The 22,619-nt window shown below is 37.7% G+C and overlaps 1 protein-coding gene across 2 annotated transcripts in view; it reads left to right on the top strand.

The window, feature by feature from the left end:
- The window catches only part of CEP41 (centrosomal protein 41), a 32,660-nt gene extending 10,254 nt beyond the window's left edge, over positions 1-22,406 (top strand). Inside the window, exons 3-10 of one of the 2 annotated variants that reach the window (XM_069462109.1) lie at positions 4,988-5,035; positions 9,533-9,594; positions 11,308-11,377; positions 16,723-16,867; positions 18,861-19,012; positions 19,400-19,467; positions 20,546-20,660; positions 22,035-22,406. In XM_069462109.1, coding sequence (XP_069318210.1) covers positions 4,988-5,035; positions 9,533-9,594; positions 11,308-11,377; positions 16,723-16,867; positions 18,861-19,012; positions 19,400-19,467; positions 20,546-20,660; positions 22,035-22,183 — 809 coding nt within the window. In that variant the 3' untranslated portion in view covers positions 22,184-22,406. The remainder of the gene's footprint in view (positions 1-4,987; positions 5,036-9,532; positions 9,595-11,307; positions 11,378-16,722; positions 16,868-18,860; positions 19,013-19,399; positions 19,468-20,545; positions 20,661-22,034) is intronic. The other variant, XM_069462110.1, reaches the window with a different exon arrangement.
- The last annotated feature ends 213 nt before the right edge of the window (positions 22,407-22,619 follow it).

Below are 22,619 nucleotides of genomic sequence, written 5' to 3'. Positions count from 1 at the left end.
AGGAGTAGAGAAAAATACATTTACCCCATCTTCCTGGAAGCAGTAGTCTTCCCAACTAGTCTCGTAAAGCTTTTGAAAGGGCCAAAATGTGTTTCATTGCTTAAAACTGAAAGTATTTTAAAATCAGTGTGGGAGAGAAGTCTTATTCTAGTGTTCAATTTTTTTGTTGTTTCAAATTTGGAAATTATTTTAAAGTCAATTTAGAGGAGAGATTTTATTTCAATGCTTGTGTTTCTATGCATTTTTGTGTCTTACCTCCGTGTGTTTTCAGAGGAAGTTTTTCACCTGGCGTGCAGGGGAGCCTGCAGGTGATGTGCCAAGATACAGATCCCTTCAGCCCTTTGGGTAGCCCAGAGCAGCCCAAACCCAGTGTTTTGTCCAGATATTATCATTTATATGTGTGCCATGAGGTGTAAAGAGTAAGGAGTCCTGGTTAAGAAAGCACAAGAGGGACCTTATAGCCCAAGTAAGAGTAAGGAGTTCCCATCTGTGGTATGTTTTTAAGCTCTGCAGTCAGTGCAATGAAAGTAGACACAGGAATAAGTGAGCGTTTCTCATTTCTAGGCTAAATAGATGGGTCTTTAATCTTTTCTTACCAAACAGTGAGCAATTCAGAGTTAATCACAAGAAATTCAAGAATTTCGTGATACCTCCTGTCTTCACCCAAATCACCTTCTACTGAGCTCTTCAAAGGCTGCCGTCTTCCTCCTGGGTAAAGATTATTTTTTGTTTCTATACCTCTGGCTCTACTTCTCACACAAACTCAAACACTTATGTGTAGCCACAGCTAGAAATCTCAGAGTTATTTTGAACTTCAAATATTTCTTTTGTTCCATAGGTGCCTGAGTATATATATCTTACCAGCTCCTCCATTGCCAGCCTGGGCCATGAATGGATTGTGCTTCTGGTGAAATCCCTGACGGCGTTTTGCTCGGTCTCCACTGCAGGGTTCTCGCTTACTCTCAAGCACCCTGTCTGGGTTTCTGTTTTGCAGCACTGCAGGCTGATTAAGGGCCCCTTTCCAAACCGCAGGGCTCTCTCTTTATTAGTCTCCTACACTCTTTCGTTGGCTGCATTGTCCTTTTATTTTCAATCTATATTCAATCTAATTTCAAATTTTTTTAGCTTCCCGGAATGCTGTAGACTTTCTCTATTCAGTCTTTTTTAGCCTTATTTTTATTTTTTAAAAATTCACCTTTTGTTATCTCTACACAAACTAGTTATTTCCTGTTTTCTTCTCTAGTCTTTGCTTTTCCTGAATATTCGCTAATAGCCTTGATCTTAGACACTCAAACTCATTACGACTAGGTACTCTTCATTTTCATTTGTTTTTTAATTCTGTTTCTTACGTCAAAGGAAGAAATGTATGTGAAAGGCTTTTACAAACCAGAAAGCACTATACATACATATAACTTATTGAGGTTAACAAAGGACCACTGTGCCTCTTTTCATGCTTTCTGCTCTTCCCAGCCAAAAGAACTTCTCCATAGAGGAGGGAAATATTGAAGAAAAATAAAGCTGTGGAATTGTCTCTTAGCAACTGAGTTCGTGCCTTATAAATCTTATCCTCTTTAGATTACTGCTGCTCAAATCACTCGCTTTTCTTACTGGCTCAGTACAAATAATGTCATTAAATTACAGGAAAACAATGGAAAAATCTAATGGATGAGACACTCTGCTAATCGATTGTGCTCTATCTTTGCATAGCACTATGACATAGTTGGGTTGTTTCTTTCTCTAGATTATAATTATAAAACTTTTGTTAGATGTCTTTTATTGCAACTTTAGTGGTAAACAAAGTAGAAGTTAAATACCACCTTATTTATTTGTAGGTTGCCTGAGTCCTGAAACAATTAGGGTCATACTGGTAGTTTATAACATGTACTGTATATAAATCAAGTTATATATATTTTAAAGAAAATCAGATGTGCAAAAACTCAAACAAAATTAGAATGTGATTATTTGCATTATAAAATAACTCATAAGGATTTTTCAGATGCTAGCTCTTCCTAGTATATTTCATTCAGCAACTATTTTTGAGTGTCTCCTATGCTAGACAACAGAAGGGATAAAGATTGTGTGTGTGTGTTTATGCATGCGTGCGTAAACAATCTTGGGCTTTGCATCTGATAAGGTAGACAAGACAGTTCAGTGATAAATGCCTGTGAGTGGTGAGCTGAGTGCTGTAGAAGTTCAGAGCAGAGAAAGGTCACTTCCCACTGGGTGAGCTATTACGATTACGTGGAGAAGGTGATATGATGGAGAACTGAAGACTGAGAGTTTGTCGAGTTTAGTAATTAAGGCAACATTGAAAAATAAGCTGTTGGCATCTTCAGTGCTACAGCAAAGAGTTTAAGCTTTACTCAGTAAGCAGTGGGGAGCCACTGACTTTTTCTTTTTAATCAAAGGCTTATCTAGGTAAATGTGTCTGGCAGTAATGTGCAATTTCAAATTTTTGAAAAAACTGGTTCTCTCACATTCTTTTAGGCTCCTTTTATATAAACAAAGATGTGTTTATAAATAAGTGAATTATGAAATTGATTCATTTTCAGTCTTTTTAAAAGGTAGTCAAAAACTGTTTTCAGATGCAATTAGATATGGTAAGATAAACAGCTTAGTTAAGATACAAGCAGTGCACCGAGTGGGATAAAAATGCCACTTTTCGTACTTTCTAAAACCATTTTTAGGGATTTTTGTGTCAGCCATCCTGCTGTCTCATTTCTCCATTCTCAAAATTGAAGCAAAGCAGAAATCCTCCATTCTCATTTCCCCCCCATACTTGGATAGAATGAATGTGTATAATGAAAAGAGCTTCTTATCAATAGCATTCTCAGATTTGTTCTGAATTTTGCCAAATATTTGTATAATTCTGCAAAACACTTTGTTTCTCTGCCTTCTCCTTTAAGTGGGAAAAACAAATAAACAATAGGTGTGGCAGCTTACCCCCTAGTGTCATGAGGGTGGGCTGATACAGATGAAGTGCTGTGTAAATACTGGGAAATGTTCAGAATTAAAAGAGAAATTAACTTTAGACACTTTGTTAGTAGAAACCACTGTGGTTTGGAAATGCAATGTTTCCATAATAAAGACTATATAAATAAGGTTGGCTATTGTTTTCCATGCATCATGTTTTCCATTCTTCAGAGAATTTACAGCATGAGATGGTCCCCACCTGTTACTATTAAGGGAGTAGCACTTGCTACAAATTGACCTCATGATGAGTTGTGTTTTTATAACAACACAACTACAAAAGCCATGTGTTTTTGTGAGCCATATTAGAAACCAGGAGGTTAGGAATGCAAATCCTGGCTTAGTTACTAACTTGCTGGGTTACTGGGCAAATCAGTCATCCTTTTTGTCCCTCAGTTTTCTGACTAGACTGCCTGAAGCTTTCCTAGCCAAAAGAAACTGCCTACCACATCAACAACATGCAACCATGGGGAACTCAGGGACATAGAACCAAGAGCTGCTATGTAAAATATTTTAAGAATAAGACTGTGGGAAGCCGAACAGCACACTGATTTGGCGTCTTCATCCCCCATTGTATTGACCAGGCAAGTCCACGCCTGAGTTCAGAGTTGCAGTGGGGAGGAGGGATGTGTGTCCAGGAAGAATTCCTGCTTTCGGCTCTGAAGATCTGGTCACATCTCAGGACATTTGCAGTCTGAAGAACCTAGAAAAGATGGTACTTGGTTCTAATCCTGTTTTTTGGTGATGTTTGGGCTTCTTCTGAGACATACTCAGTGTCCCTCTTGAGAAGACTCAGGCCTTCTGAGTAGCCCTGACTGCCTTCATTTTTCTCTGAGCTTCTGGAAGAACACAGTCTGGGTCTAGGACTATACTGAATCCTCCTTTCTGGTTCTTGATATAGAAAGTGTGTGTCTTAAGATGGAAAAAAAAACCAACAGGGGATTTTTACTACATGATGAATTCATGGTAAAGATTTAGTAATAACAAATGAAGTAAGTTGTTTTTTGAAAAGGTATTTTTGTGTTTCGGAGCAAGGATTTTCTTCCTCTACTTCTGACCCAAACATGACGTTCAGAATAGTCGTTGAAAATGTCAATTCATGCCATTAATTAGAAGCATTTCTTTTATCTGAAATTGAGGCTGAATCTGACTAGATTGTCTCAAGGCTTAAAAAGTTAGGAACACAGTTTTAGAAATGAAAAATTATTTTGAATGTTTTCCCTTTGCCATACCGTTTAGGTGGCAGATAGAGCTTGATGTGTTGAATTGAATCAAATCGTAGCACGCCCAGTAAAAAATAGTAGCCCCTGGCTTGAGAGCTAGAATGTAGTTCATTCGGAAACCAGAATGATCCTGGCCCAGTTTTAAAGTATGAAAACCTCCAAACCACCTTGGCTAGTTCCTAGAATTGTAGAACCAGGCTGTAAAACATGAGGGCTCAGGACATTCCACAGTGGTAGGAATCTGCTGCTATTTCTCAGCAGATCAATCCCATGGTGAATACTAGTATATGGAGTGTGTGGTCTAGTTCAGGCTGGAACAGGAGCATGAATAGTAGAAGACCAAGTTCAGGGAAGAGGAGGAAACCACAAAGACAAAACGGAGAGGAAAGGGTTGCTTGAGTAGCCACAAAGGCACATTTTAGACGTTCAAAGAATGCTGCTGCTTTCTTGCTGCTCCTCTATCTTCCGCACCAAAAGATTATGGGGGGAATTAAAGGAAGAGGAAAGCCTTGACTCAGAAAAAAAAAAAAAGACATTGACATAAACTGATCATCTGTATTGTCTGGGAGTTCTTAAACACATCTGACCAAACATCTTCCTTGGTTCCTTATCTTTTAATGATGCCGTGTTATCCAAAAGACCGTTTACTATGTGTGGCTCATTTACCTGCTGTCCAGAATCCTAAAAGAACAGGATAGGGAAGCTTAGGGAATACTTTTTCTCCATTCTGTTTTCACAGTGGTACTCATTTTCTTCCATTTAAAGCGTATCTAAAATCTTCATTTTCTTTTTAGGTAACAGTATGACTAAATACACTGAGAGGCTAGAAGAGATCAAAAAAAGTGAGTATGGTTTGGGAAAATGGAACTTTATAGTTGTCCTATAAGTTGGTTATTAACTAACAAGCATGTTCTACAGCTGACACGCGTGGAGAGCTGTAGGAGTCAGGTGAGCCTGGCAGGTGCCTCGAGGATATGGGAGACAGTGGGTACCATCCCTTAGGTCAGCTCCTAAGATTGTGGCCTGTGGGCCTGAGTTCTGCCCAACTTACATCCCCTAAGGGATATTAATATTGGAATGTGGAGTGAGCTCTGGTTAAGCTTGTAGCTTCATTGTATTACAGTCTTCATGGCCTTCCTCAAGGTATTTAATCTTTTCTATCTTCTTATTTTGCCTATACTTGAGATGGGGGTAATAATATCTCTCTTCATAACATTCTTGTGCGTATAAATTATAGTATTCATGAAATACTTAGAGGTATAGGAAAGAAAGAGCTTATTCTTAGTGTTATGCATTATCAATTCATTGCAGTCTGTTTTCTTTTAATTAATCATATTTCATCCACATCCTTTTTAAAAACTAATCTTCTGCAAAAATACGTTACTAGTCATTGAGTGTGTTGCCTTGCACAACATCATAATTTTTCAATCTGTATCCAAAACTGACGTAAAATGTACTTCAAGGCTAGAATTAAAGAAGAAGTAGAAACATCTATTTTCGAAAATGGTTTGCTGATAGCTTAAGTAAAAGAACCCAGTGCTAGGGGAGTATTTAGCTAATGGTGCTAAAGAGGTACTCTGATTGATCACAGTTCAGGCTTTGGCTCTGGTAAAATACATCTTCTTGGAAGAGAAAATTACAAATCCAGAATACACCAGAACATTTTGTTTTTGTACAGCAGACCTTTTAATTTAAAGTGAAAATGTTCCTTTTAAATTGCTGCAGTGTTTGGAAGCCTCAGACAATAAGCTTGGACTCAGGCTTTATGCTGTTTTTATTTGCCATGTTCGGCTGGAAGAGCAAGGCTATAGACATTTAAAAAAAATATGTAATGTCACAATATCCTTCTCTTTTCTTCTTATACATTTCACATTATCATATAAGTATATATTTTTAAAATATATATTAAATTTTGAACTGTAAAAAAAAATCTTGTTTACTTACCTGCACTTCATTGTTGTCATCCTTAACTCCTCCAAGGCAGGCAAACTCCAGCTGGTCTGCTCTGTCTGAATTTGTGGTCTCTTTCACCTCCCATCCGTCTGCAGCTGAGTATGAGCTCACATGTCCTCACTAGAAATTTGTCCCATAAAAGTGTCCCATTCTGCCCAGATTGGCAAAACCTTGTTTGAAACATTTCTTAAAAGTACAATGTGGTTTCTTTCATATCTAAACCGTAAATGGAGATTATCTCCCAAAAGAAATACCCTCGGCATAGAGCCCTGAAAATGCTCACGTCACCTTCCCTCCTTAGGAGTAGTGGGCTTCCTTTTAGTAAGGCAGGAGGTTCCTGTCACCCTGTTTCGTACACTTTGTGCTGATTGCCTGACAGAGTTACTTTAGATTCTGGTTTGGCATCTACATTTTAGAAGTGATTTTCTTCTCTTTTCCTGTTTTCTGTTGTAAGTGTTCTTTGGGGTTGAAAGGGAGGCGAGTATTCCCTTGTTTCATGACACCCTAGACCCATCACTTTCCTCGGATTACCTTAGATGCCATGTCTTTCTGTGAAATCACAGACCTCGTTCTGTTACTTCCTTTGATTTGTCTTCCAGTGTGAGCCCAACTTCCCTTTGCTAATAATGCATTTCAACAGAACCCTGAAAATGCAAAAATCCTTTGTAATCTGAATATTCTTTCAACTCTACCTGAGGAAAATAGACACTCTGTGTCTATTGACCATTTACAAAGCCTACTCTTGGTTTCTGGTGATTAGATGACACTAGTTGGATCCAGTGTGAAACATCCTAGATAGTCAGGTCTCTGTCCTTCCAGTAACTCGAGAGAGACAGACTTAGACCCTAGACTTACTGAAGAAGCAAACTTGATAACACATCTGAAACTAGGGTCATTTGTCTTCAACACGGAGTTTGGGAGAAGCTACAGTAGCAGAAGCTCCATTCTTAAAGCTCTGTTCGCTCTTGCGAGGACAGACTGACAGAGCCTTCCAAGTTATCCTTTTTATAAAATTTAAAACTTACTGTAAAACGTCTAGTTTTATCTTTTATCTCTGAGTAATAATGTCAGAAAGTCCTACTGATGGCTGCCCTTCTAAACCAGAACCAGGTACGTAGAGTTCAGGCTCAGATATACGGGGGGCTTCTAGTGCTTGCACAGAAGACAGCCAAAGATGCCAATCCTTAGAATATGGCAAAGTCTGTTTTTTGGTTTTTTTTTTTTTTTTTTTTTTTTGTTCAAGGTAATCTCATTTAGTTAGAGGGAATTTTAATGTGTACATTTTGTACTTAGAAGTATTTCAGACTATGTAACCATACCAAAAGAATATCAATGGATAAATTTTGCAGTGCAAACTACTTGAAAGCTGTTGACTGTTTCCATTGGCTGATTTATTGCTGTTTTGATTTGCATAAATGACTTTTGGTGGGCAAGTTGGTGGCAATTGATAGGAACACTGTAGTTATTCAGATGCACTTTTTAAAGCCTCTGCTCAGCCTATTTGGATCTGCATCCTGGCAGGTTTTAGAAGCTCCATTGCATATAGATTTATTACTTCATTGCATTCTGATGAAGTGGCTTTAAGAATTTTCTAGAAGTAATGGTCTGTTATTAGCCAAATTGCTCTTTTTAAGACATTTTAGAACAGAGAAGTTTTAATTCCTTATTTAAAAGTCTTGACATATTTACAGAAGGCTAGTTTTTAAGGTAGTATCATTTCCTGACTCTGAGTCTTAAGGTGCTTGGTAAACCAAGATTGTATTATCCTCCAAAATAACTATCCAGTCTGTGCTGGTTTTTTGGAAAAGTTCATGGAAATGATTAGTAACACCAGGTAAATAATCTCAAATACCTTTAATCCTTCCCTTTGTTGCTAGGAGTCCTGGCTTATGAGACATTTATGCAGTGAAGGCCACAGCAATTATCCAGCTAACCTTTAGTAATGCTGAAATAATGAGGTCGAGGCCATATTTAAGAAGTCATGGATACCAATGTAAAAACCTAGAAGAGGAGGAAAGGATAAGGGTGGGTGTTGTACAGCACTGAAAACTGCCCAGAGTTGGCAGTCATGTTCAGAAAAGTTTAAGGAAATAACTTTTTGTTCTTTTTTTTTTTTCTCCACTATTACACATCAGTGCCAAGGAAATAACTTTTAACATGTATCTATGGGCAAGATACTCTGTAAAGTGAAATTGGATCAGTTTTTAATAACTTTAATATGATACAAAGAATTATTAACACAAGTACCCCCATTTGAGTTATATCTCAGAATTGTAAAGATAGCACTGAATAAATATTGATGTTCAAGGTTGGTTTTTATCTGTTTTTTAATTGTGGTAAAAAATGCATAACATTAAAATTTACCACCTTCAGTATTTTGAAGTGTCCAGATCAGTAGTGTTAAGTATATTCACATTGTTGTACAACAGAACTACCAAACTTTTTCATTTTGCAAAATTGAATAGGTTTGGTTTTTGGGGTTTTGTTTGTTTTTTGAGACAGAGTCTCGTTCTGTCACCCCAGCTAGAGTGCAGTGGGGTCATCACAGCTCACTGCCACCTCGACTCCTGCTGGGACTATAGGCAGCCACCACCACGTCTGGCTAATTTTTTTTTCCCCTATTTTTAGTAGAGATGGGGGTCTCTATCTTGCTCAGACTGGTCTCGAACTCCTGAGCTCAAAGCAGTCCTCCCACCTTAGTCTCTCACAGTGCTAGGATTACAGGCCTGAGCCACCTCTCCCAGCCAGATTGATTTTTATTGAAATAAAATTGAAGAGAAATTGATACCAAGAGATTATCAGGAACAATCATAACTGTGTGCCCAGCACCCACACAAACAAAAGTGTTGTCCTATTTCTCCAGCATAGCCTGTAGCCACAGGAATATTATTGCTCTTCTTTCAAGATGAAGTCAGAATAGTTGGGGTGTGGATGTCTTACCAGCTCTTTGACCTGTGGCGGCTCAGCATCTCTGGGTCTCTGTCCTCATTTGTAAAATGCAAACATTTATTCCCTGCTTTGTTCTAAGAAGGATTTAAGATGGCTTACAAAAATGCACGCAATACAATGTGATCAAGTAGAGACAGCTTAGTAAAAGGAAAATAGTAGACTAATAAAATAAAGGTAAGGGGTAAAGTCATTAGATACAAAAAAGTGGCTTATAAATTCAATTTTAAGCTTCCTAATGGCAAAGCAAAGGGGAAAAAATGAAGAGATGAAAGTATCACCTACCACACCTAATTTTGAGGATATCACAAGAATCAATTGAGATAATATATGTAAAATTATATAAATAACTTGATAGACCATATACTTGACAGCTAGAAAGAATAGCTTTAAGAAGGCAAAATAAATCTAAATAAATATTTGTCTTATCTGCTTTTCAGATTATAGGTACAAAAAAGATGAACTTTTTAAGAGACTAAAAGTTACAACTTTTGCCCAGCTGGTAAGTTTAATGATCTTTATGTTGGCGTAAAGACTGTCTACTTTCTGCTGTTTTATGCGAGTATTTCTAAATTCAACTCTAGGGAATGTTTGCAGAGGACTTTCTTCTGGTTCTTTGTATGTACTTCACCTAAGAGAGGATTAACTGGTGTGTGGTGTGTTCACATGAGGATGATGTGAAATTTTTTTCTCTTCTTCGATAAGAATTCTATAAAGTAAATGTGCATTTTTATTTTTAATTCATTAAATTGATGGTTTAGGTTTTATTTTTCCGTATACATTTAACTTAAAATTTAGAATCTGAAATTCTGGATTCCAGATTGTTTCAACATTTTTCTCTGTAGAAACCAAGTGATTTCCTCTTTTCTTTTTCTTTCTTTCTTTCTTTTTTTTTTTTTTTGAGACAAGGTCTTGCTCTGTTGCCCAGGCTAAAGCCCAGTGGCATCATCATAGCTCACTGCAACCTCAAATTCCTGGACTCAAGCAATCCTCCTGCCTCAGCCACTTGAGTAGTTGGGACTATAGGCACACAACCAGCACCACACCTGGCTAATTTTTCTTTTTTTTTTTTTTTTTTTTTTGGAGAGATGGGGGTCTTACTCTGTTGCTTAGACTGGTTTTGAATGCCTGTCCTCAAGCAATCCTCCCACCTTGGCCTCCCAAAGTGCTGAGATTACAGGTGTGAAGCCCTGTGTCCAGCCTCCCGTTTTCTTTGAGCTCTTTTCCAAATCATTCTACCATGGGCTATTTTGTTATTTTGGACAAGTCACTTTATTCTTTTTTTTTTTTTTTTTTTTTTTTTTTTTTTTTGTTGAGACAGAGTCTCACTTTGTTGCCCAGGCTAGAGTGAGTGCCGTGGCGTCAGCTTAGCTCACAGCAACCTCAGACTCCTTGGCTTAAGTGATCCTACTGCCTCAGCCTCCCGAGTAGCTGGGACTACAGGCATGCGCCACTATGCCCGGCTAATTTTTTCTATATAGATTTTTAGTTGTCCATATAATGTCTTTCTATTTTTAGTAGAGACGGGGTCTCGCTCAGGCTGGTCTCGAACTCCTGACCTTGAGCAATCCACCCGCCTCGGCCTCCCAGAGTGCTAGGATTACAGGCGTGAGCCACCGCGCCCGGCCCACTTTATTCTTTTATTTGAAAATTATGGAGGAGGTGTCCTTCCTGCCCCCAAACAAGAGTTCCATTGGTGTAACTCAAGTTGGATCTTGGATCTTATGAGCTAAGTTGTGAAAAGTGCTTTAAAAATGAACACTGTATAGGGGTATAAAATGCTATAATCAGCATATTCATTATTACATTTATTTCTTCATTGAGTGGAGAATTGCTGATACCATTCTATGTTGTTGTAGGTCAGTATTGCATTTTCAAGAAATAATGTGTTCTGTTGGGACCAGAATACATACAGATATAGTTTTAAACGCTTACTCAACGTTTCTTTTCCTAAATTATCCTTTTTGTCTTTTAAGTTTATTGTGTAATGTTTTAAATGAATCTTTTCTTCTGGAATGATCATCTGCAGTATAATTACCACTCTAAAAGTAAGGGGGCCTGAGATTTAGTCTCCAGTTGAGGACACTGACAGCTTCTTAAAACAAGAGACCTTTGATGTTTGATGTTTCCTCATCTTTTGTAAAAGGCAAAATTGCCTCTGTTTAAAAACAAACAAACACACACCCATCCACACATTTCATTTTTTTTCTCTCAGGTCATCCAAGTTGCTTCCTTATCTGATCAAACACTGGAAGTGACAGCAGAGGAGATTCAGAGGCTAGAAGGTAATGAGAATTGAGGATGTGGGGAAAATAACAGATTGACCATTTGACCGAAGTACTCACCATGTACACATTTGCTGTTGTGTTCACAGGGACTCAAGACTTTGATGTATCTATTTTTAATTAGATTGTTACTCTCTGAGAAATGCTATCCAGTGCTTTAGATGTTAATTGTTATTTCTTTAAAATAAGCCATCTGGTTTTCTGGCTCTAACACTTATAGTTTTAAATGTTTTAGATGTGTTTAATATACTAATTATTATACTTTTTTCCAACAAATCTATGTTAGTATTCTATTAACATGTATGCACAGGTCTCAGAATTTGGTGCTGTGAAAGTACAGAGATGAACAAAACACAACTCTGCTTATGTGGAATTTATGGTCATGTGTGTACGTGCACGGGTGTATGTGTGTTGGGTGGGGTGAATGATAACAGTACCACAAAATTACTAATCTGGCAGAATTTTTAAATGGAGGAATGGAAGGAAAACATTATTTGTTGAATATATATTGCTGAGAACTTCACATGAGTTTTCTTATTTAATCTTCTCAACAACTCTAGAAGGAAGGTACGGTCTACAGTTGAGAAGCCCAAGCCTCAGAGGTTAATTTACTTGCTCCAGGTGATACAGCTAGTAGAATGGGCCTGGGATACCAATCTGAGTGTCTCCAGTAGCAGCCAGCACTGCCTGCATTGCACCCTGCAGGGATTCTGGAAAGTGGGATTAAGAGAGATGCGGGATGCTGTGGGAGTTCCAAGGAAGGAAAGGTACTTTGCAGTTAGAAGACCAGGTAGGCTTCCTCAAGGCATTTGAGCTGGTCCTTGAAGGGGGATAGAATCTTAACAGGTGCAAGTTAAGGATGAGGCTGTTGCGGGTTGAGGAGCAGCCTGAGAAAGGCATGGAGATGAAAGGACACCAGGCGTGTTTGGGCAGTTAAGTAATCCAATCTGGCTGTGGTCTTAGGGAGGAGTAGGACTGGGTAAGAGATAAGGCTAGCAAGATAGGTAGGCTCCACATTTCCTTTCTTAAATACCAAGTTGGAAATAAAATCTCCTAGTTGTACTCTCATGAAAAGAATACACAGAGTTAAAGTCTTTATTTTATCCTGAAGTACCCAGCGATCAATCTGTGGCTGTTTATTGAAGGGGAATGTGTTTTGTTAAGGCTGATGTAGGTCAGGAATTTGACTTCTGATTTCAAGACAAGTTTCTCAGGAAGTCTGAACACTGGGTTTGTGCAACTCCACTGTCATTCCCCTGGGCTGGTTTTTGTTAGGGAGGATAAAGGGAATCTGAAAATGACAGGAATTTATCTTTGACAGATGCCTCTCACCGGCAGAGAAATAAGGGCTCTTTGTAACAGAGATAATTGAGTCTCCTCATACAAGTACTCCCAATTTCAACCAGGTTATATAAGCACCTAGATTTGGTCCTTTAATTCATTGTTGAGATTGCAGCACCAGAACATATGGGCACATGCAATTTTCTCTCCTGAGATAAATTTGCACAGAAAATAGTCTGTTATTGTAAAATAGGACACCATAATACGTGAGTAATATTAGTATTTTTCTAATGCTCTACACAGATAATAACTCACTCAGGAGTGCCTGTGGAACAGATTGTATCTGTATACATATTGACTATCTTTGAAGGAATATAAAAATCTCCTTTATCACTTTTTCCTGACTTAAAAGTATATCTCTAATAAATTAGAAAACTTCAAAAAATATATAAAGGAGAAAACTTAACTAATGGCTGTTAATATTTTGTTTCATTTCCCCCCCAACACCGGCCCCCCCCATCTAACTCCTCACCCCAATTAAATCCATACTCTTTTGTTTTGTATTATACTGTGTTCAGTTAACATTTTTTCATGCATACTTTCCTATGTCATTAAATAGACTTTAAAAGCATGATTGTAAAGACTGTGTTATCATATAATATCTATCCTTTGGATATTTAATTATTCTATTGTTGGGCATTCCAGTTTTTTTCTGATTTTTCACTTTTATAAAATAATGCTGCAATGTATATATGTAAATGTTGGTATGATTCTGATGATTCCCTGAAGATAAATGGCTGTACATGGTCAATGGGTGGAACCATCGTAGATGCTCAATTGAGACTGTGATTGCCACACTACCGCCAGCATGGTTGTACCTCTTTGCATTCCTACCAAGAGTGAATGAGAAGACCTTTTTCTCCTCATCCTAGCCAATGCTGAATAATTATCATTTTTGTAAATATTTTCCAATTCAATAGATGAAAAATAGTACCTAATAGTTTTCTTTTTAATTCCTCTGATAGTGAGGTTAAGCTACCTGTGCATGTACTCTGTGTGTGTATGTGTGTGTTTACTGGTCATATCAAATACCATATTTTTAAGAACTTTACATGCTGTTTCCCATTTTTTTCTAATAGGATATTTGTCTTTTCCTTATTGATTTGTAAGAGTTCTGAATAATTGTGATTATCTTCATCCAGTAGAAACCAGTGCATCCTTGAAAATGAATGAGAAAAATCTTTACTTGATTATTTGGAACAATTTCCAAGCTGTGTTATTAATGAACACAACAAAACAAACAAAAAACCCAAAGTGTACAACAGTATGAACAGAATTCTCCTGGATATGTATGAGGGAGAGGAAGTAAAATACATGGAAAAGTATGTAGTTGTTTTATTTCTGGAAGGAGACATAGTATACGAAGGTGGTTCCCTTGGGGGAGGAAGGCCTGCAGGAAAGAAGACTTCCTTTCCATATTAACAATTTTATGTTGTTTGCATTTTTACCTTGTACACTTGATCCATTTACATTTTTTACCTGTGTACATTAAAGAGCTAGTTAATTTTTAAAGCTATAAATTAAGTACGTTAGCCTTTTCTCATTCACGTGTGTGGCAGGTATTTTTCCTAATTTGTTATTCACCTTTTAACTTTCTTTGTGTTAGTTTTTGACATATATGAGATCAAATTTTTTTACATGATCATATCCATTAGCCTCTACTGTTGTGTTTTCTTTTATTGCTTTACACTCATAAAGTTCAAAATAAGGTAAATTATTTACCTATGTTTTCTTCTATTGGCTTTTTGGTTTTTTTACTTTAAACCATCTATTATGTATTTTGGTATATGATGCAAAGTGATTATCTAAATTTTCTTTTTCCACATAGTTGAGAAATATTCCCAGCACCATTTACTCAATAGTTAGTTCTCCCTTTACCCACTGATTTGTGATATGGGTATATTAACTTTTTATATATGTTCTAGGATTTGTTGCCATGTTCTCTGTTATATTCCATTGTCCTGGTTGTAGTTCTGCACTGTTTTGATCATTTACCTCTTCAATATATGTTACTATTTGATAAGGCAAGTTCTCCAAATTAGCCTTAATTTTATGTGTGTGTGCGTGTGTGTGTGTGTGTGTATGTGTATGCTCTTCTTATCTTTGAAATCCTTTTAAGTTTTTTAAAATCCCATTGGGATTGGTATTAAGGCCAAAAATTAAATTTGGAGAGGATTAACTTCACTTCACATTTAGTTGTCCAGTCAGGAATATGTAAGATATGATACTGTCTTCATTGAGGTCTTCTTTAAGGCCTCTAAGTAAAATTTTTACAAGTCTAATAAAGGATTTATAAGTTTTTTAAATCCTTTACATTTGTTTTAGGTTTATTTTTAGGAGAGTATATTTTACAGCTGCAGTTGTTATTGTAAATTAGATTTTTTCATGTTACTTTTTAATTGGAACAAAAATATTTTGTTTATTAGCATTTTTTAATCTTACCATATGTTTATTGCCCTTATTCTGATAGTATTCACTTAAAGTATCTATAATAGGTATATTATTATATGCAAATTAAATTTTAATATATTCTTTAATAATTAGGCTTCTTATTTTTATTTTTTCTCCATTGTATTAGTTAGAATAGCAAATTCCTAAACTTTTTGGTCTCAGTCTCCCTCTACTTGCTTAAAAATTACTGAGAACCCCAAAAACCTTTGGTTTATGTGGATGATATCTATTAATATTTAGTACGTTAAAAATTTAAACTGAGAACTTAAACAATATTTATTTATTGTTTAAATATATAAAAATACTAAAATACTAAAATCATTATAAATATAAATAATATACTTTTATGAAAAATAGCTATATTTCTAAAACAAAATTTTATTGGGAATGGCATTGTTTACATATTTTGTAAATCTCTTTAATGTCTGGTTTAATAAAAACAACTGATTTCCTTATCTGCTTCTGCAATTCAGTCTGTTGCAATATGCTGTTTGGATTGAAATATATAAAGAAGCTCCAGCTCACACAGACCTGTAGTTGGAAAAGGGAGGAGTAATATATCCCTTTCAGATAATTGTGGATATTTTTCTTTGATACTACGCCAAAAGTTGACAACTGGTAGTTTCTTAAAGGTTGGCTGTGATGTGGAATCTGCAACCTTATCAATGATTTCATATCCTGTTATTAATACTTTAAAATCCATCTGTTGGTCTCACGCTTTATGAATCATACATTGGTCATTTAGAAAATATTATGTTATGAAGATCTTTCCAAATGTTAACACATTTCTTTACACACTATCAAAAAAATCACATTTATTCATCTTACTATCTATCTTACCAGAAAAGTCCATAAGTGTGGGGAAGCAGCTACCCATATTTCATTTAGCTCCTGATGGCAAATATAGTTTCCCAAATTCTGAGTTTTGCTCAAAATTTAATCGTTAGCAACAAATACCATAAGTAGTTTTTCTTGAAATGACAGGCTTACTTAGTTCATTTTTGAGAAAATGTCTGCCAAATACACAAGTGTAAGTAACTGTAGTTTTTCTGTCAATTTTTCTTCCAAGTAAAAATGATATTCATGGCAAAAGTGGCTGGTTCAGCTCGCAACTCTACAATCACACTAATACTTTTCCTTGAGCTAACCCTGGTAATTTGGTGTGTAGCAAACTTAACTGTATGTGGACTCCCCACATCATCAATAGAACATTAAAAGGACATGTACTTAAAATTATTAATTATTCCTGCCTTATCAGGGACTTTTTTAGTGTGACTGCCTTATTTATTTATAGTGAATGTGTGCATAATGGTGAAAAATATGATGATTGTGACTTCTTATGAAAATAGTTTTTCCCTTGCGCATCCCCCAAAAGAGTCTTAGGGACACCTGGGGCCCACTACATTTTGAGAACCTGTGCATTAGAACTTCCAGAACAATTTAATAATGGTGATAAGATTTCCTTTTCTTGACTTAGTTTCAGTGGAACTGCCTAATAAGTAAATACAAAGACTGAGGTTAAATTTGATAATTTCTTCATTTGCAAATTTTAGACAACGACTCTGCAACTTCAGACCCTGATGCTGAAATCACTGCCAGGACCAATGGGAAAGGGAGCCCTGGTGAGCAGTCACCCAGCCCTGTCCAGTTCATAAACAGCACAGGAGCAGGCGACTCCAGTCGCTCAACTCTTCAGAGGTACTCTCACCTGATTCAGATTTTCACTGCATTTTACCAATTTCAATGATTTATTTACCTTAGAAACAGAACTGGCAGTTGCAAAGTTCCACCTTTTAATCCCAGCCCTTCTTCTTTTCTCTGTACAAATGCTACTTCCTGAACCTGTTTCACAGTATTCTTACTGAGTTAATGTAAGACTATATCAATAGAGTTTTCTCTATATAAACGCCACCTCCTGAACCTTTTTCACAGTATTCTTACTGAGTTAATGTAAGACTATATCAATAGAGTATTAATTTTCACTTCTCAGTTCCATTCTTCTCTCTCCTATACATAAGTTTGTTATTAGGACTTAGCTTTTCAAGTAGCATCTTTTGATTCAGAGAATACAGTTTCCACTCCTTTTCTGTCTGCTGCAGCTTATAATTACCCTGTCTAGAGTTACAGCGCTGTACACGGGGCTCCGATGCTGAGTAGGTGCAAAGGAGAGTGAGGCAGCTCAGTCTTGATTCTAAAACTGCATGTGGCTGGTCCTTTTTTGAAAATTGTTTGTTTTATTTTTTTCTCTACGGCTTCTTCTGAGACATGGTCCTTATCCCATGGATTTACATGGACTTTCTTCCATGCAGTCCTTTCTCACAAATATTCACTATTGATTATAAGACATTGCTGATATTCAGCACATAGCCATCCCTTCTACTGGTAAAACAATTCTACTAGAGAAAAAATTGCTATCATCAGTACTATTATTATTATCATCATCATTATACTACTTTTATGAAAGGACTCTAAAAATGCATCCAAGAAGAGATAAGCTGATAGGATTTCCACTGTGGATATGGTTTCATATCAAATAGATTTTCTTCTCCTTTGGTTCAATAAAATATGCACTATATGGCATAAAGTTATAGTATTTTTTTTTTTTTTTTGAGACAGGGTCTTGCTTTGTTTCCTAGGCTGGAATGCAGTGGTGTCATCATAGCTCACTGCAACATCCAGCTCCTGGGCTCAAGTGATCCTCCTGCCTCAGCCTCCCGAGTAGCTGGGACTACAGGCACGCACCACACCTGGCTAAGAGTTGTAGTATTTATCGGATTTAAATGCAGAATTTGATTTGTTGTGGTGGGAGAGGAACTATGCTACATACTAATCTGTAGTTTAGCATATGTGTCTTAATATTTCCAAGGCAAGTAACCATCTTCTTATTCCAATACAGATGTCTCACAGTTTGCCATTTTGTTCATAACACTTAATCTTCTTATTTCTTTTATTCATGTTTTTATCACATCTTCCCTATGATATTAAGATGGTGACCAATTTTAGTGACTTAATGACCTTAGAAAAGAACTGGCAGTGGTAAGCTTCCTCATTTTAATCTTAGCCCTTCCTCTGTCTCATTCTATGAATGTCACCAAATGTAAAAGCCTCTTCAACCTCAACAATATAACCTATAAAATGAAAGTAAGTACAGATAACTATTGAAAGTATTAAGGTTCAATATTCAATATCTACAGTGACTAGGTCACTGGATAAGTATATGAAATATATAAAGTATTATTACTATATATATTAGACATACATAGTAACAACTTTCATTTTTCCTGTCCTGACAACCTTATTCTTTCCCCTTTTGCTCTGATTTCGTACATTCCTCCAAATTCTACTGGATTAACTGTTCCCCTCTTTCTTCCTCTGGATGCTGCCCCTGCTGCTGAAGGCAGCATGTGGCCTACAGTTTCTACTCCCTCAGTCATGTAAGGACTTAACATGTCCTATCTGAAGGTGAGTAGGGAGGCGTGGGTCTTCTCTTTGGAGCCCAGTGTGAGAGAATAGGAATCCATAGGACCCTGCATTCAGAGAATGAACTGAGACACCATATCCACTTTCCTTTCTCTTTGAAGCATCTTTTGAAAAAATACTGAGCACTCGTCTCACTGCACTGAAGAAACGCATTTACCTTTAAGCCACCAACCCCTGACTGGTTTCTGCTGACCTATTTTTTCACTTGCAGCGTCATCAGTGGTGTTGGGGAACTGGATCTGGACAAAGGGCTAGTGAAGAAAGCAGAGCCCAATACTAAAGACAAACCTTATCCTGACTGTCCCTTCCTGCTGCTAGATGTGCGTGATAGAGACTCTTACCAGCAGTGCCACATTGTTGGAGGTAAGAGAGAGAAGGCTTTCAAGTGACTCAACGCTCAAGAACAGAGTCTGTCCTTGAGTCCAGGCAGACTTGAAGCACAGCCCCTGGTCAGCAGTTAAGGAAACCACGCGTTAGCTGCATCCATTATGGGAACCTGTGGGGTCGGCGCCGCTGTAGTGCTCTGGGAGGGGCTGCCGATTTTCACAGATGGCTGTTGGAAACAGTGAAGTGAAGCTTCATACTTTGTTCATAGTGTCCTGTTTCTTTTCTTTCACAAAGTACTTAGGTTAATGGCTCATTGATTTTGAAAATATATTTATTTATCTTAGATTTTAAACCAGCTGGGAATTGGGGCCAAGTTGCACCAAGAGAACTACAGACTTCCTAAACTTTTTCTTCTCTTTGCAGCTTACAGTTACCCAATTGCAACTCTGTCTAGAACAATGAACCCTTATTCAAATGATATTCTTGAATATGTATCCTTTGTTGCATTTTAAGGAGTTGGGTAGTATGAGGATTGTAAGAATCAAATTTATCTTGAGTTGTGCTCCTGGTAAAAAAAAAACTGTGAAGGACCTTTGATATTAATCAGCTTAGCATCTTTTAGAATTTGGATTCCTAGCTGTTGCTGAGAATCCTGACTCTATTAAGACAGATGCTCCCAAACTGTATTACATTGGGCCAAAAAACATTAGGTTAAGGGTTAGGATCCATTGAGAATAGTCCTAAGAGCTTTATCCTCCCAGAAAGCTTTCCCAGGTAGAACTTAAGAAGTAAATTTATTTTAACTTTTTTCTTCTTAAAATTTTAATTTATTTCATTCATAAAAAACTTACAAGTAGAAAATAATATAAATATTGAAAAATATCAATATAAAAAAGAAAATTGAAATCTGTAATCTACATAATTGAGCAATAGCTCCTATTATATTATTGATATTGTTTTTTATTATTGATATATTTTATTCCAGACTGTCTCCTATGTGTTTTTTTAGAAAGTTGAAATCATACTGTATGTGTAACTTAGTACGTTACTTTTTTCCACTTCATATTATAATGTATTTCCCCATGCTGACACAAGCTCTTTGTAAACTCCATTTTTGATACTGTGTAATATCTCATCTTCAGATTTACTACAATTTACTAAATGTTCTCCTATTTTGGACTCTTAGGTGGCTCCCATGTTTAACTATTATAAATAAGGCTTCCCTGGACACATTAGACATAGAAGTTTTTCTATTTCTTTGTCTGTAAAATGGAGATTGTAATATTTACTTTCCAGAATTGTAGGGATAAAAGAACTAAAGGGTGTAAAGTCTGTAACTAGTCCTGTAACATTAGTTTGTAAAAGAAAAGAATACTAGTTTGTGAGGCTTTCATGACAGGAAAAAGCCCCAGCAATCCAATAACCGCTGGTGCGATGGGAAGAACGGGCCCATCCGACACTCCCCAGAACCCAGAAGGACGACCTTGACAGCCCTCTGCCCCTTGGGGGTTCTGATAGTCTAGGAGCTTCCGCTCGGTGCCATGGAACCTTAACTCATCTGACCCTTAGAAAAATGCCCACGGCAAGATCATCATTCTGTATGACGACGATGAAAGGCTGGCCAGCCAGGCAGCCACCACCATGTGTGAGCGGGGATTTGAAAATCTCTTCATGCTTTCCGGAGGTGAGCAAAGTCGTCCTCTGCTCAGGACTTAAAAGGCAAATATTTGGACTCAGCCCCTTGGGGTCCTTCAGCCCCACCTCCGTCACCTTTTTCCCTTCAGTGCCCAGAATTTAGTGTTCTGGAAAGAGAGAAAACCATGCTGGCCAAAAGGAGTCACGAGTTATGTGAAACTTCCCTTAGCTCTATCAGCACGTGCTTTTAATTCCTAAAATAATGATGTTGCTTCAGGGCTCTGTAAGAAAGCCCTAATGGTGAAGACGTGAGCAAAAGGGTTTCTTGTGGCATTCTCAGAATCCCATGTAACTCTGGACATGTTCTGGTGTAAGTTGCTCAATGATGAAACAGTTAAAGATTTCATGTCCTTGTGTCGGCCTCGACTTGGTGATCAAAGATTAGAAGACATGCAGGCTTCTTTCCCGGTTTTGGGTTGGCCTCACCATGTTAATGCTGCTTTTTCTGATGTTCTTCTAAACCTAGGTCTAAAAGTCTTAGCTCAGAAATTCCCAGAAGGACTAATTACTGGTTCCCTGCCAGCACACTGCCAGCAGGCCCTTCCTCCTGGTTCTGCCCGGAAACGATCCAGCCCCAAAGTGCCGCCCCTACCAGCTGAGAATAAATGGAGATTTACCCCAGAAGACTTAAAAAAGATCGAATATTATCTGGAAGAGGATCAGGGTCCTGCAGATAATTCTAGTAAGATATTTTGACCTTTAATATTTTCTGTGGAACATAAGATTTGTAACTTTGAACATCACCTCATATGAAAAGCTTCATCTCTCATATTAAATTCTTAAAATATTTGGGAGGATGTGGTACAGGTCTAGGGAGAGGGGACAGTGAAGAAGATCGCAGATAGCGGCAAGAATTAGGCATTGAGCACGGACATAGAGAAGAGACTTTATCAAAATGTCCATCTCAGGCAAAGTTGAGAAGCTAAGCTTAAGGCATTCAGATTCCTTCTTGGAAAGCTCTCATTTCTTTCTGCTGCCTCTGGGTACATTTAAACTTCTGAGGTCCTTCTACCTACCTTACCTGTGTCATGCTACTTTCTCTTCTCTTTCCACTAAGTGCTCCTTACCCTGCATCCGTCTCTACCAAGAAAGGAATGAAGGACAGGCTAGGTCTGCTGGGGGTAATGGCCAGGAAGGGGAAAAGGCTATCTGGGTTTCCCTCCCTCCCTGCCCCCTTCCCCACCTTCAGGTTGATCTGAAGGATGAGGAGTAGGTCATCAGCGGCCTAAAGCAGATGCCTCACAGGATTTCATTAGCTTAAAAGTGGTTGTAGACTAGGACTTCATTAGCCTAAAAGTGTATCTGGCGGATTGTCCTTGGAATCATTCTTGCAGCTCTGCTCCTGCTTTCTTGCTCCCTTCAGGCCGGCTGAACCAAGCTAACTCCTCCGGAAGAGACTCCAAGGTGCCTGGTGCCCGTAGCAGTCAGAACCTTCCCGCCGGGGGCTCTGCCGGCCACTCGAAGCCCCGCTCACTCAGCAGTGGACAGCAGCAAGGCAAGCCCTGGAAGTAAAGACTTTGTCTCACTTCGTCAAATAAAATAAATTTTTTTTCTCTTTTCGGAACCCCTGAGCAGTTCCCAAGTTGGTCATTTGCAGAAACTGCTGCAGAGGAAAGCCTGGGACGTGTGGGAGAGGCGCTCTTCCCTCTCCCTGTGTCCAGTTCCGCTCCCCACGGCCAACATGGGAAGGATTTTGACAGGTGACCACAAAAAGCAGAGGCACGACAGGCTCTAGTGTCTCCCCTGTTGTTTACAGAATATTTAAGTCTTTTGAAACCGAAAAGGAAAAAAAAAAAATCTAACTGAGGTGGGGGTAGGCTTTTTTTTAAAAAAATAATAATAATAATAATAATAATGTCCAGCTTGTTTGAGCTATATCCTGTGTTGTTCTGTAAATACTTCAGTCACATCTGCCGGTGTGCTCTCCCCAGTCAGTTTTTCCATTCAC

Source organism: Eulemur rufifrons, chromosome 29, assembly GCF_041146395.1.
Source record: "Eulemur rufifrons isolate Redbay chromosome 29, OSU_ERuf_1, whole genome shotgun sequence".
In the NCBI taxonomy this organism is placed as follows: Eukaryota; Metazoa; Chordata; class Mammalia; order Primates; family Lemuridae; genus Eulemur; species Eulemur rufifrons.
Note: the sequence above shows the minus strand (reverse complement) of the source record. Positions and strands in the feature narration are given on the sequence as shown.